General features: G+C 38.6%; 1 protein-coding gene and 1 pseudogene across 8 annotated transcripts in view; one reads left to right on the plus strand and one right to left on the minus strand.

Annotated features, from left to right (window-relative positions):
* Rasal2 (RAS protein activator like 2) overlaps positions 1–16,299 on the minus strand; it is a 276,958-nt gene that overhangs the window by 42,828 nt on the left and 217,831 nt on the right. For all 8 annotated transcript variants that reach the window (XM_029538940.1, XM_021199327.2, XM_029538939.1 and 5 more), the window contains 4 exons: positions 7,224–7,377; positions 5,787–5,885; positions 2,674–3,228; positions 1,139–1,283 (listed from right to left, as the gene is read on the minus strand). In XM_029538940.1, coding sequence (XP_029394800.1) covers positions 1,139–1,283; positions 2,674–3,228; positions 5,787–5,885; positions 7,224–7,377 — 953 coding nt within the window. The remainder of the gene's footprint in view (positions 1–1,138; positions 1,284–2,673; positions 3,229–5,786; positions 5,886–7,223; positions 7,378–16,299) is intronic.
* LOC110322624 lies at positions 3,730–4,675 on the plus strand (annotated as a pseudogene).

Here is a 16,299-nt window from a genome sequence, read left to right on the forward strand (position 1 = left end):
GGAGAGGCCCTTGGTCCTGTGAAGGTTCTATGCCCCAATATAGGGGAATGCCAGGGGGTATGTTGGGGAACTTGGGGAGAGGGTAGGGGTAGGGGATTTTCAGAGGGGGAAACTAGGAAAGGGGATAACATTTGAAATGTAAATAAAGAAATTATCTAATAAAAAAAGAAAAAAACCAATCCCCATATTGATCAGCTGTTAATATTTGAAATATATTGTGTTAAATAAAATTTGCCATAATTTCATTGGTTTCTCTTGTTTTTTTACACTTACTTAAAAGTTTAAAATTACTTAATATACACATGATATTACACACATATGTGGTTACTATTATGTTTATACAGTATGGTGCTGTAGTACATTTTGTGTGAAGCACTAGGAGTATGGAGATACAGGAAATTGCCAGCATGGTGGCTCATGTCTACATTCCTAGCACTGGGAGGCTGAGTCAGGAGGACTGTTATGAAAACAAGGCCAGCTCAGGCTATGGCAGACCAGCAGTCCATCTCTGAACCACTATTTTCTTCAAGCACCTCACACCAATTTATTATTCTACACCTTATAATGTTATTTGTCTAACACACTGCCTTACTTTATTAGCAATGACTTCATTTCATAACCACATCTAGATCTTTCAGTAAGTGGCTTATTCATCAACAAGAAATGATCGAACAAAAATTAGTTACGAGTTAAAGACCTTAAAACGGAAGTATAGAACTGTAGGAACTAATCAGCATTTCTCAATTTCTGATGAGAGCTTCGTATGTATGATAATAAATGGTATGCTAATCCTTTTAAGATTGAGGAAATATAGAATATCATAATGTGAATACCCAATAATTTTAGGAGAAATAGAACACCTAAGTTCTAATGATGAAATCTATCAATAATATTATATATCCTAGGACCAGAAATGCAAAGCTTTTGGGATGGGTGTATATATCAATGGATTTTCTACTTTGACTCATGCTACAATGAATGTGCTGGCAAGGACAGTTTACAGTTGAAACCTAAGTCACTCAAGTCAAATGAACTAAATACATGCAGAGTCTGGGTTTATCCTAGGAGGCAAAAAAAAAAAAAAAAAAAAAAAGTTAGAATTGAAAGACAAAGAAGATAGATATCTTCCTTTCCATACCGAGTGCGTCATGAAGGTACTGTTGTCCCACCAACTTGAGGTATTCCTCAATGGATTTAGTGGCAATGGTGTTTTCTCTGAAGATCAAGACATCATGCTCTCCACAACGATCCACCTCTGACATCACCAAGTCAGTCAGAAAATCCTGGAAGAATGATGTTCAGTCAGAAAGAAAGCAACTGAGTTAAGCAACAAACATTAGAAAAGACTATGGAAATAGCAGATATCCTGGGAACACTGCTTTAAAACTAAGTCACCAAATTCCATGGAAAGATAGCAGGCAGACAGAACAAAAAGCTTATGTAATGCCAGCTCTAAATTTATTTTCTGAATTCCTTCAGAGATTTTCTAATGCACTTTGGAAAAAATTCCTGAATGTATCTCCAGGTTCTCTTCCCCTGCCCTGCCCCCACCGTACCTAGTGCTATCCTCTCGGCTCCGGTTCCTGCACGCTGCGCTGGTTCCTGTCCTGTGGTCCACACAGCCTTCTCTACACACAAGTTTCCTATTCACCACAAGAAACCTTCACAAATGCTGTTCTCAGCTCTGTTCTCCTCCCACCCTCACCTCTATCATACCATAAAACAAATTTCTGGAACCCTTTAGATCTCGGTTCACACACTGTTTCCTCCTGGACCAGGATTAACCCAGCACCTCACCTGCCAGCTCCCCATCTCCACACTTCCATAGAACTGTTTATCATTTTCCTCAGTGCTTTTCACTATAGCCACAGCTCTACTCTTCGGTTACTTAATATTGTCCTGCAGAGAACTGAGCGCTCCAGGAGGTCAAGGAGAGTGTTTGTTTTTGTCCAACACACACAGTGAGACACTCATCAGCACCTAACAGTTACAGACACATGCTGGGTGCTACTGTATCTTCCCAGTTTTCATTTCCATTTACATGGAAAGATTACTATGAAATAGCTGCCAAGTAACTGTACAACACCCCTTGGCATTTTCATTTCAGATCCAGATTTTAATTCCATGAAGATTTACACTTTGTACATTTCTTGCATATCTCCTTCTGTGCCACTGGGATACAGGTAGAAGTTAATCTTAAAATACACTGAGAAAGTACTCCAGAAAGATTAAGGACTCCAGAAAAACTTTACCTAGGCATGATGTTGCACACCTGTATCAAACCTTTAATTCTGGGATTTGGGAGGCTGAGGCAGGAAGATCACAAGTTTGGGGCTAGAATGGGTAACATGGTGAGAAAACAAGAACAAAAACAACAATAACACCAGAATTTGAATATGTTGTGGGGTTATTATAGCAACTGCATCCATGTTTCCTACCTCATGGAAATAAACCAGAAATAAGTAGTTGCTAGTTCTCCCATTTCATTTTAGCTAAAAAACTTAAGCTCTTACAGATCTGCAAACAGGCTTTCTTAACTCATCCTTAATTCCCTTTTCTTTTTCTGAAAAGTTTTTAGACTGGACTTTCACAGTATCTATTAGTGCCCACAGCTTCATTTTCCTTGTACACAGTAAGGAAGGACTTTAAGGTAACATACCCCTTTTGACTTACCTTGGCTCTGCCAGTACTTTGAAGAATGTGTACTAAGGCACAAGCCAACTCCTCTTTATTCCTCACACTAATTACTGGCTCAAGAACAGAACACAGCATGGTGTAGTTGCTGGTGATGAATTCTGCAAACTCTTTGTATTGCTCCATAGGCAGAATGGTGATAGTTTGGAAACGTGACTTAATCCGAATAGAAGGTCCTCCTGTCTTTCCTTTGTTGGGTGTGGGTGTACTCACTGGGTACCACTTTTCTACAAACTGGCGACCAGTCACACTGGCAGTGGGGATATTGACTAGCCCTACATAATTATTCTTGTCCTTTTTTTTCTTTTTTTCCACATCCTTATAAATATGAACCGTGATGCTATGAAGAGGTGGAAGGCTATAGAATTCAAAATGTTCACCCCAAAAAATATTGTCTGCTTTGGTCTTGCTGGTTGTACGAGCAAAGAGGGTATCATCAAGGCACAGTTCGCAGAAATATTTTTTTTTAGGGGCAAGATCCTTGGCTTCAATGATCCATAAACGGAGAACATTTTCAGCTCGTCTACAATTGTCCTAAAAAGAGACAACAAAGTTGAATTTAAAGCTGACATACCAGAAAGAAAATGCTTTCTTCTTAAAGTAATGCTGATGATTAGTAATGGTCTTCTACTAAGAGCAGTCAATAAATAAGAATCACCATCTTATTGTTTAGGACCATAGAACTCTGAAGATGAGTCTTGTACTAGTAAGATGGCTCATTAGCTGCATATGCTGCCAAGCTTGACCCCAGGACACATACGGTGGAAGGAAAAGAAGCAACTACAAATTGACTTCTGACTTCCCTAGACACACTGTGCTCACTCTCATTCTCTCTCTCTCATTCTCTCTCTCATATTCTCTCTCTCTCTCTGTACACACACATACTCTCTCTCTCTGTTTTACTTGGGTTAAAAAATGTCAGCACGTGAGGCTCCATTCTTTGTGCCATGAGGGTCTCTGGCTTCATTGGGAGGCCAGGCAGCGCAGTAAACACTGCTTTGGTGCTCCAGGCACCTAAGGGCTTTAGTCACAGCGATGCCAAAGCGGGGAAAGAAAGCCACGGCCGAGGACGGGGAAGAACCCAAGTTGGAGCCAGAGACCAAGAAGAGTAAGGGGGCAGCAAAGAAAACTGAGAAGGAGGCCGCGGGAGAGGGCCCTGTCCTGTATGAGAACCCTCCAGATCAGAAAACCTCACTCAGTGGCAAATCTGCCACACTCAAGATATGCTCCTGGAATGTGGATGGGCTTTGAGCCTGGATTAAAAACAAAGGTTTGGATTGGGTAAAGGAAGAAGCACCAGATATCTTGTGCCTCCAAGAGACCAAATGCTCGGAGAACAACCTCTCGGCTGAACTGCAAGAGCTGCCTGGACTCACCCATCAGTACTGGTCAGCTCCGTCAGACAAAGAAGGATACAATGGTGTGGGCCTACTTTCCTGCCAGTGCCCACTAAAAGTCTCTTATGGCATTGGTGAGGAAGAACATGATCAAGAAGGCCGGGTGATTGTGGCTGAATTTGAGTCCTTTGTCTTGGTAACAGCCTATGTTCCCAATGCAGGCAGGGGTCTGGTAAGACTGGAATACCGACAGCGATGGGATAAAGGACTTGGCTTCCAGAAAGGCTCTTGTGCTATGTGGGGATCTCAATGTGGCTCATGAAGAAATTGACCTTCGTAACCCCAAAGGAAACAAAAAGAATGCTGGCTTTACTCCCCAGGAGCGCCAAGGTTTTGGGGAACTGCTATAGGCTGTACCATTGGCTGACAGCTTCTGACATCTCTATCCCAACACTGCTTACGCTTACACTTTCTGGACTTACATGAATTCTTACTCTAAGAATGTTGGTTGGTGCCTTGATTACTTTTTGCTCTCCCACTCTTTTTTACCTGCATTGTGTGACAGCAAGATCTGGTCCAAGGCTCTTGGCAGTGACCACTGTCCCATCACCCTTTACCTAGCACTGTGATAACCTCCTGAGGTAGCTTCCCGCCTGGGAGATGGCCTCCTGTCCCCCAGAGAAGTCTGGTGTGTTATCTCTTCAGGTTTTGGTTTTGTATGTGCTCCCTCATTTTAAACATTAAAACAAACTTCTGGTTTCCTTTAGACAGTCCAAGTGAAATAAAAGGCCCTACTTTCAAAAAAAAAAAAAAAAAGTCAGCACGTAATAGTAAGTTCTCTAAAGCCAGCTATACGAAGCTGGACTAATTTCTAGGAATTAACAAAAAAAGAAGCTGCTAACAACCTTGCCTCCTCCTGGCAGAGCATGTCACCTAGCTTTTTGAACCTCTGTATTCCCATTGGTAAAATGACAGGAATATCATCTCCAGTAAGATTATTTTCAGTGCAAAATGTCATAACATGCATACAGTTTCTTAAAACTGCCAAGCTCTAAGCCAGATGTGGTAGCACTAGCCTATAATCCCAGTACTTGCAAGGCTGGGAAAAAAACAGCTACAAGTTTAAGATCAGTCTTGGTTACACACTAAGACCTTGTTTCAACAACAAAAAGTTACAAAGATTTATAAAATAAAGATATTACATTTGTCTTTTATTAACTTGCTGCTCACAGAGTGATACATTAAAAGACTTTTATTGAATTGGTTCTGACAATTTCATACATGTATAATGTGCATTTTTAATTTCTTGCCACCCTCATTACTCCCCTCCTTACAGATTCCTTTCCTACACATTCATTTCACCCCCCACTTCTGAGACCCACTGAGTTTATTCAAGAAACTATACACGGCCATGTGTTTAGAACCATCCACTCGAGCGCAGTGGGCACCTGTGCTGGGTATACAACGGAAACCTGTAATGGCTCCCCCCGCCCCCAAATCTATACGTAGCCAATACTTCAGCAGGGAGGGGGTAGGGTCCCTTGAGCCTCTTATAATCCATGACTGACTGCTGACAGGACAGACCCAGTTTTGTGTGGGTGGCTGAACACTGGCTGTGTATTTCTTAATCCTTCTTCAATCTTCCTGCATTTATATTCTGTCTGCTCTCTCTTCTGAGATGATCTATATGTCTTAGAGGGGGTGTTATAAATGTCCTGTTTGTAACACATTTCTGTCACTCAAAGCTACCATTACCTTATTTGGCTGAACTGTCCTTCGAAGGTTTTCCATCCACTTATCTCTCTCTGAGGCGGAGTTACAGCTGAAGCATTTACTTCCACTTAAGTAGGTGACCTTCAACACAAAGATTAGAGATGATGATGTAAGACTGAGTATGGGTGTGATTTATCTTCTAATTTCTTTTTTTTTTTTTTTAAAGAATTAAGGACATGTCTGGAACTCAAATCTTACCATGTAAAACTAAAACAGTTGTTTTAGCTTTGTCATATCTTTACTTATGTCTGAGCTCTGAGAACAATGCTCAATCACAGTTTAGCTTGCCTAGGGTTCAGAAAAATACAACACTAAAAACATTTAAGGGCACATCTAAAATTACTTGTAAATCAATATGTTCATTTGAGCTAATAAAAAATTAACTGAAAGGGCTGGAGAGATGGCCTTTTAGTTTAGAAGAGATGACTGCTCTTCTGGAGGTCCTAAGTTCAAATCCCAGCAACCACACGGTGGCTCACAACCATCTGTAATGAGATCTGATGCAAACTTCTGGGTATGTGAAGACAGCTACAGTGCACTTATAATAAATAAATCTTTTAAAAAATTAACTAAAAAGTGAAAATGTCTATAAAATCATTTGAGTTCTTCTGATTGTTTCATTATGATGCTACTAAAGGAAGTTGAAAAGTATCAGTATAACTGAATCACTCTCTGGAGGCCATTTCTCCTCCCGGAGTCATTTATAACACTGGACATATATACTGTGGCCACGGTGAAGCCTACTGAACTGAGCTCTACAGATAGAAGTTCAAGAGATTTTCAATAATAATAATAATAATAATAATAATAATAATAATAATAACAACAACAACTCTATTCTTATTAACTATAAAAGCACATATAAACGATCTGCTAAAACTGCTGTAGTCTGTCACTCTCAGTTCATCAATACAATGAATCAGATCAGACAGTGTGCAGCGTCTGAAATGGCAGTTCCTAGATTCAGATGATTAGTGAAGACCTGAAATAAGGCTACTGATCTAAGAACATGCAGGAGATTACAAAAACAAACAAAGTATGGTCCTCGGTCAAGAATTGCTCATGTTATAGTTATAAAATTGTGATTTTGGTGGGTTTTCTCAAAAGTCCCTTAAAATTAAGGATTAAATACCAATCAATACATGGCATCAATACTAAAGATTAGCATATTAGTTGGAGAAGCTACCGTTCATCTTGTAATCTATTCTGAGAATGTACTAAGTGCTCAAGTTTTTGAAAGCAAAGGCATGAGAATTATGAATAACTTCAATTACAAATATTCTATTAACAGATTTTTAACTGTCCCCTTTTAAGAAAAAAAATTTAATAACTGAAAACCAGTTAAGATAATCCATCAGAAACATGATTGAAACTGTTAAATTATTACCCTTCTTCCTATGTTTTTTCCCCCCATTTTACCTCAAAGCAAAAGTCTTGTCCGAGGATGCTACTGTGCAGTGGCTTCACGGAGACTGGCTCTCCTCTGCCGAGATCCAGACACTCCACTGCACTGCATGGGCTCAGCAGGGACTCATGGGAACGGGACTCTTTCAGTTTAGGCAGACCTCGAGATCTAAAAGGACAGGATACTTAAGGCAGTATTACATGAAGGTCTAATGAAAGGAGACTAAGAAAAATGCCCAAAAGTAGAAAGGAGAAAAATAAAGGAGGAACACATAAATATTCTATGATATTAAGAGTATTAGCAATCATATCCATAAACTGAGCACATACATGAACACACCTTCAACAAAGCAAAAAAAAAAAAAAAAACATAAGAACTTTACAAGCCTCAAATGACCCCTACATTCCTGTACAGATGTTATTTTTATTTTCCCTTCAGTCCCTGACAGTGGCTGAAGCCTTAGCTTGCTTCTTTGTGTGCTGGCAGGTCCCACCCCCACTCCACACATACAGCAAGAGAAAGCAAGCAGTAGTAGTCAGAGTGACAACAAGAAAGACAAACTTTTCAGCACAAGAATGTCTTTCAAACAGCCTGATTTTCATCTTAATATGGAATTGTCTTCTGGTAAACTTTGACTTCTATACATGCTTTACAGTATAAATGTCAATAAAAAATAGAATGCCTTGAAGAAAATTCTCATATAGTTAAGAAAAAGAAGAAGCTAAAGTCGGCAGAAGGCAACTGACACTGTCTGCAGGCAGGCATCTTGGCTGACTCTTTTCCTGGCTGTTTAAAAGAGAAAGGTAGTTAGTTAGGTATTCTAGCTTTTGTCACTATAGGAGCTAGTGCTTCACTGCGTTCCTACTGTAAATTGTAAAATTAGTGCAACCAAATATGATAGAAAACAATTTTCATAAACTCAGAAATGTATGGCCATGCAGTTTTAGTCAATAAGTATACTTATTAATTGAAACAACCATATGCTTCATGCACAAGGTCTTAGTAATAGGTCTAGAAAGAAATATCTGTATAAAAGACATTTGTTTTGGTAAAATATTCTAAGCAATTTTCTCCATTTACTAGGAGCAAGGGTAATATTGAAGGGAGCCAGAAGAGTCTAAATTATTAAACAATAGGATAGTGGAAACTCACACTAAGGTCACTATTTTCGGTCTCTACTCTACTTAGTCAAGCTCCGTAAATAAGAAACATCTTAAGCAGTAAGGATACTACTTTAGCCTGTTGTTACAACGAAAACAAAACAACAAATAACAACCACCACCTAGTTTCGGCTGAAAAATATTGTGTTTTGACCGCATTTTTTTTAAGTAAAAAAGGCAACATAGTATTTCCCACTAATAAAGCAAAGTATATTAAAAAAGGGACAAAAGCTTCCAAATATAGTGTACACAAAATATGACAAAGCAACAGTTGTATTCATTTCCCTTTCTTCTAGATAAGAAAACATGTTTGAAGTTATGTGGGGAAAATACAATACAATATAATACAATTATAAATAAATACTTTTTTTAAACCTTAGTCAACTTATCATAATGCAGCCTTTCTCAATACGCTGAATCAGAAGCCAGATTGAAGTAACAGAACACCACAATCTTTGTTAAACAAATGAAAACAATTCTAGCTATCCTTCTCAGGAACTGCTGGAGGAAAATCACTGTAGCTCAGGGATGGTCAGATCACCAGGAAAGGCCAAGAGTTATTTAAAGTAGAAAGACTTATGACAAAGTTTCTTTTATTTTTTATAATCTCCAAAAAATTAAAATATCAATTAATTTTATTTAAAACAAAATAAATGTCTACCTACATGAAGCAACTGTACAGCCACTTGGCAGTGCAGCCCCAAACCATAGCGGTGCCACATGTCCCGGTATGTAGCAAGTCACTTCCTGGACTATACCTCAGGAAATTCTGTTTAGAAGACAGGAACCAACTGAGTATGATTTCCCTGATGCCTTCAGTTACTGATGCTGCATAAAAAGCCTTTCAGGTGTTACTCAAATCTTCAACAGACGCAGGACACAAACAACAGAACAAGTCCTCTCTATCCAAGGCCTGAAGTGCAGGTGATGTCCCTGTATTCCTCCAGGCTGCATCTAGCCCCTCAGGTAACACAAACAAGGTTCCAGGGCTCTAGGCTGGGCCTGTTGCCATGGTGCTACACCTTTAAGGAGATTAGAGCTGGAAGGCAGCAGGGAGAAGCTGCAGCTGGCAGGGCTCAGGGAGCACGCTCTGCAAACATACTCTGCTAAGGTGGCTGCTCTTTAATAGCAGGGAAGGGGCAGGGAGAGCTCATTCCCATAAATTCTCAGTCAAAGGCTGGTAAGGAAGGCAGCTCTGGAGGTAGGGAATGATCTCTTCTTAAAGACTACTATCAGATCTAGGATGCTTTAGCTTGTTTCATATGATTGCCAGCTACCCTCCTACTAGATATTCACTATATCCCTGTTTGCAAGTACAATCTCTCACAATCTCTCTAGTATTTCCTTTGTGGTGCTCACCCTCTTTTTGCATGGTTTATCTGGTTTAAAGTTATTTTCTAACTTTAGAATAGGTTAAATAAGATATTTTTTTCAATGTTCTTCTAGATGAGCCCAACTTCTAATATCTGCTATAAAAAAACTCATTCTAATCAAGTCATCTGGAATTATAATTTAAAATGCTACTTACTGAAATTTCAATATTTAATATATAGTTCAGAATCTTCTATAGTTCAAAATGTGGATATGCACATACATGAGTCGATAGGCAAAGTCTAATATGTCCAACCTCACTACTGAATAAATAAGCAGGCTCTTCCTCTACTGAGAAGACAGTGTCTCTGAGAAGTAATTCCCACAGAAGCATAGTTACAGTAAACAGAAGATCAAACAGCCTGGGGATGTCTCAGGGCAAGAGTGGGGAAGGAGGCATTATTTCAATATGGCATTAGAAACCCCAGGTCACCTCTAATCATGTTTACCTCTTCCTGTGTCTTCACATGAATTGATTTTCCACAGATCTTCTAATTATTGAGTTTTAGAGCCTGGTGCCACCAGTTTACTCCTCTAATGGAACAGAATGGAGATTTATTGGGAGAATAATGAATTTAAAACATCTTTTCCAAGGCAAGCCTGAGAAGGGTCTTCATCAAGAAACCTGACTTGGCCATGAAAGTAGATAACGTGCATTCCTTGACTGCTGTCCAGGTTCCTTTCCTGACTGTTCTCCTCTGCCCTGTACCATTAGTATAAGCATCAGAGAGAAATACAATCCAGGGTTCCAATGTTACTGTTCTTAGTTTAACTGGGAAACAGCTTCCTAGAGGTTGACTGCACATTGAATTAACAAACACCACAGTCTACATTTAGTCAGTTTATGAACTGTGAGGGTAGGGTTAGCATGGGTTAAAAATCTAATTGTTGATGAAGATTACCTGCTGACTTATTGAGGCTATAAACTATGAGGCAAGGGAGGCTGTTACCACAGTAAATGCCCATTATATTACTTCAACCTTCACTACTTAAAAATCGGTCTTAGAGAAGTGAATGGCTGGGGGATGGGGCACCATCACACACAAACCAGTTGATGCACTGGTGCAGAAGGAAAGAGTAAAAGAACCCTGATTAGTGCAATCTGAAATAAACACAGCTGGATTTTCTCAGCTTACCCATCCGATTTTTTAAAGTCACGTTTCCCCGACAACTCCAATAATGCTTGGTTGGCTAGCTCAATCTGCCACATGTTTACAGATTCAGTTCCAAATTTAGGAACTGGGAAACTTTTAATTAAAAATGCTTATTGCCACACAAAATCCTGGACTCAGTGCAGGTGAGTTTCTGCTTGGTTGGCAGTTATGATTCTGAACTGTGTCACTGAATTCTTGAAGAGACACTGAGTACTGCAGGACACTCCTGTTTTAACCAGTATGCATTTTAAGTCACTCACTCTGAAAATGTCCCAAAGAGTAATTAACAAACCTGGGTATCTCAACACTTTCAACACATTTTAAAACTGAGATTTCACAGTAAGAAAAGATTTTTTTTTTCCTGTTCCCTGGATTTTACTGATCAGATATGTTGTGAACATTTCCAAGTGATTCTATATGCTGAAAAACATCTAACTCTCTTGAATTTTGGCTTTCTCTTTCAGGCTTTATATAGCACTCACTAACTAGTATTCTCTTCCGTACTCCACACAGAGTCCCAGCTGCACGGGCCTGCTTGCTGTAGGTGAAACCAGCCCTTATTGCTTATGCTACTGATTTTTTATGTTAGCCACACATCGCTACTTATGGAAGCACATTACATAATACAGACTTTCCTTCTCTCTGCTCTCAAGTCTCCAGACTGGTCTGATGAGCCTAGATGCTAGGGATAAAGCAGGGAGAGTATCTACAGTCTGAGTCATCATTTGAAATAAAAACCCATGGCTCTCCATCCCACAGAAAGTGAAACAAAGCAACTTCAACTTGTATTCATGTGCACATTCAATAAAGGGAACATAGAAAGAGACTAGAAAAATCAAAATACATTTTGATTAGTAGAAAATTATCTAATAGAAAATGTACCATTTTATAATATACCTTTCTTGGTCCTTAAATTGTAAATGTATTAAAACCTACTAGTATCAATCAAAGAAATATAAACACAGATATACTGAATTAACCAAAGACATATAAACAAACCAAATTATACCTAGAATCCAATTCAACTAATAGACCAGTTGAAGGGTGGAAATACTAAATTCTTTTTTAAAATATTTTTATTGAAATAAAATTATGTTACCTTCTCTCTACTTTTCCTCTCTTTAGCCTCTCCAAGTTACCTTCTCCAGAACCCTTTCCAGGCTCCCTCACTTTCAAGTTGCTATCCTCCTTTACTTTGATTACATGTACACACACACACACACACACACACACACACACACACACACACACACACACTGTGTATATCGTTTCAAGGCTGGTTATTCTGCACTAGGCAATCAAGACTAATTCTTTTTCCAGGAGTCAACAGTTGCCTGTAATTCTTAATCTAGGAGTGAAAATTTCCCTCTTCCACATTAACATGTACAGTGATATTGCTGTTGTTTCTGTCTTGTTTCTTCCTGGGATTCTGGCCCTCCTCTTCCACTATGTTCCTTGAGCCATAGATGCAGGAGCTGTAATATAGGTTCATCTGCTTGAACTGGGCTTCCCACAATTCACTGAACTCTAGATTATGTCCTGTTGTGGTTTTCTGTGATGTTGCCTCTTGTGTTGAGGGTGGTCCCTACTGCTAAAGACATACCTAGGATACATGATTTAGATGACTCAAACTAGATCTGACCTGAAAGCGTCTTTCATGTGGTCTAGCTTTTATGGTTCCAGAAAATACTATGTAAGCTGCCAAGGGAGATAAGCAAATTAAATAATGCTAGCCAGCTGCAACACCTATGAAACATGATTATCAGCATGAAAGAAGTATAACAAGCAGAAATACAGGCATATATCTAATACAATACAGTTTGTTCTATAATAAATCAGCTACATAGGTGGTTAATGGTTAGATAGACTAAGGACTTACACAAGTCATGGTATTTGAGTGTATGAGCCAGACTCAGGACATAGTATAGGAAGAATGAGGAATGTTATTTGAGAAGAAAGAACATACTCAAAAGCAGAACAACAATGTAAAACACCATGGGGTTTGTTGTAAATGAAAGACTTCATGGGGTTAACAAGAGATTATGCTGAGAGTTCGGGAAGGACTGGGCCATGTTGTTGCATTTGGCATGTTATGCTAATGATTATAATAAAAGTATACACATGCAGCAAGATATTACAATTAAAATTTCATTTGTGATACTTACATAAAGAGAGTACTATGCCAAAGTGAGGTACCAGACAAAAAGTAGTGTTTATAAAGAAAATGTTGCCAGACAAGTCAATGAGAGGAAAGGCCCTTGGTTCTGTGAAAGCTCGATGCACCAGTGTAGGGGAGGTGAGGTGGAAATGGGTGGGTGGGGGAACACCCTCATAGAAGCAGTGGGAAGGCAGATGGGATGGGGGGTTCTGAAGGGAAAACCAGGGAAGGGGATAGCATTTGAAATGCAAATAAGTAAAATATTCAATTAAAAAGAAAAGAAAAAAGAAAGTGTTGTAGGACTAGTTCCACTACTTTGAACCCCTCAGTTAGATCAAAACTAATCTAGAACAAGAATGTTAATGCTTTAGGAGTGGTCTGCATGCCTAATTTCTAATGGTTGTCAGTGCAAAGAATATATGATTGTTCTTTACCAGAACAACAAAAGTTTTTTTTTTTTCCTCTTCTTAGAATGGGCAGAGGAGATGCCTAAGTGTGTAAAATGCTTGCTGTGTAAACCTAGAGAACTGAATTCTGTAACCCCATACCCATATAAATGGACTGGTCACAATACTGCATGTCCAGTGGTCTCAGTGATAGGAGGTGGAGACAGAGGGAACTATAGTTAGCCATCTAGTGAGCTACAGGTTTAAGAGGAGACCCTGTTTCAAAAAAATACTGTGGACAGTGATAGAAAAAGACCCCGATATGACCTCTTTCTGGCCTCCATGCCTTTGCTTGGATGCATCTCTTCTCTATAGAACTTCTTGAATCAAAGTATATAGGTGAGAGCCTCTTCAGAGATGAAAAATTCCTGAAGCAGGATACAAACCAGGTTCATAGATCGTAATGGAACACTAAGATGATACTAGAATGTCTGCCTTCCTTTTTTCTTTGGTGTCTATTCACCCCAAATCTCAAAATTAGCAATGTTTTCACCATTAATCCCTAGTTTTAAGTGCTTTTGAGTAAAAGGCAAAACAATCAGTCCTTTCATGGCCCTGCCTTCTCACATGCATACTTTCAATGTCAAACTACAACCAATATGGATTGTAGGAAATGATTTTGCTGGGTTTTAAATGATTAGATGACTTTTCAATAATGACTTTGTAACGATTTATTGTCTTTTCCTTTAAAGTACTCCTCATGTTCTATCTTTTGACTTTTTATTTCCAATATCCTCCTTAGAGCATCTCACAAAATAAAATTTGTATCTCACAGTAACTTTATAATAATTGGTCTCCCAAATGTGGTCTCCGTGGTCTGGAATTCCATACTCCACAGTGCCAGATTTGTCCAACCACAACACTGCACTGACCATGTCGTTTGCTGAGACCTGTTTACAGGTTCATTCAGACTAGAATCGACACTCCTTAGTTTGACATTTAAGAACTGAAGAGAATTAAGCTAAAATATTTATTTTCATAACTTTAAAAGGCATGTTCCCCAGACTTTTGGCTTTTAATAATTTTACCAAAAATTAAAATGCTGTCCCATTTCACTACCATGTTCCTATGCCCAATTTTTTATATGCAACCCACTGCTTTCTTTCTAGAAGCATTTTAAACATAGAAAACAAACATCCCCCTCCAAACTGTGGTGATCTGGTATTTCGTGATGTTACAAACTGATATGCTTCTGATGGGGGGGGGGTCTTTACCATTTACATTACTAGAAATTAGGTAGTCTGGACATTTGTTTTCTTGTCTGGGGACATTTTCTTGTATTATTCCTTTGATAATTGCCTCCCTAAAGTCTTTATTCCTTTCTCTATAATATCGTTCATGGATTCTTTTATTCTTCATATTATTTATTGCTGCATAGGGAGGTATGGAAGTCAGAAGATCACTTGTAGAAGTGTGTTCTGTCTTCCCATCATGGATGCTCTAGGGATAAAACCAGGACCTGTGGCAAAGTGCCCTCACTGGCTTCTGCCATCTTGCCCGTCTGAGTCTTCCATCTTCTGTTACACTTCCTGCAACAGTGACTTTATCTTTCATATTAACTTTTAAGTTCTTTCTTGTTTTGGAAAATTTTTATTTTACTTGGGAAGTTTTTTTTTTTTTTTTTTTGCTCTGAACATTGCTCTATCTACCTGATTATTTCAGTCTTTGTCTTTCATTTTAATTTTGGGGTATTTCATTGGTATTTATAAGATATTTGGTTATATGTTTAAGAGTAAAGTGCTAAAAAAGCTCAGTGGAAACTGTTCCTGGAATGCGCTCACAGATTAATGAGCTCCACTGTAGAGTGCTTCCTGGCCATCTGTCTTTTTCTTTATACATCTTTATTAAGATATAACTCACATACAACAAAACCTACCCATTTCAAGTTTACACAGTTTTTAGTACAGTCATAATTGTGCAGTCATTACAACCTATGCCTAAAATCTTTTCAACCACTGAAAACAGAAGCCAAAACCCCTTTGCAGTTACTCCTCTCTCACTAGATTTTTCTATATCTTCAGTCTTTGACAACTATTAATCTCTATGCATTTTCCTACTCTTCACACTTCCACATTCTACAAATGGAAACACAATATTTAGAATTAATAGACTGGGAAAATGAAAGTGATTAGCTTCTCTCCATGGTGGGGATGAAATGTATAATAGATAGTGTTGTAGCCCTAGGCTGAGTCTATAGTCTATGACAAGCTTCTTCCAATTATCATGTTTTCAAGGTTAAACAGTCAGACACATGGTAGCACAGATCAGTATTCCATTCTTTCTTGTGGGTGACTTAATATCATGTGGGTATATTATGTTTGTGAATTCATCAGTTGATGGTCATTTGAGTTATAATCACTTTGGTAGCCATGATTACTATGAATAATGCTGCTGTGAACATTTATGTCCATGGCTATGTTTTTATCGGGCATATACTCACCAGTTAGGATTTTAACAGAGAAACACAAACATCACTACTATAACTCTCTTTGGGGAACTTTTGTTTTCCCAATGTATGTAGTAAGTATTATCTCAAATACTAGGCTCCTAAAGTAGGGCAGGCTGAACTCTTCCAGAATTCTGGGAGTATGTGTGTTAAACTAACCTTCAATGGCAAATGCTAACTAGCTGACTATTTCTCAGTATCTATCCTTTTCTCTGAATTTAGGAACCAATTCTTGCATTATTGGGGACACAGTATACCCAAATATAAAAATTTCCAGTTTCCCTTGCAAAACAAGTTAGTAATGAATAACCAAGGGTCCATGGACTGTTTCATGGAAATCCTTTTTTTTTTTTTT

The sequence above is a fragment of the Mus pahari genome, chromosome 5 (genome assembly GCF_900095145.1).
Source record: "Mus pahari chromosome 5, PAHARI_EIJ_v1.1, whole genome shotgun sequence".
NCBI classification, from domain to species: Eukaryota; Metazoa; Chordata; class Mammalia; order Rodentia; family Muridae; genus Mus; species Mus pahari.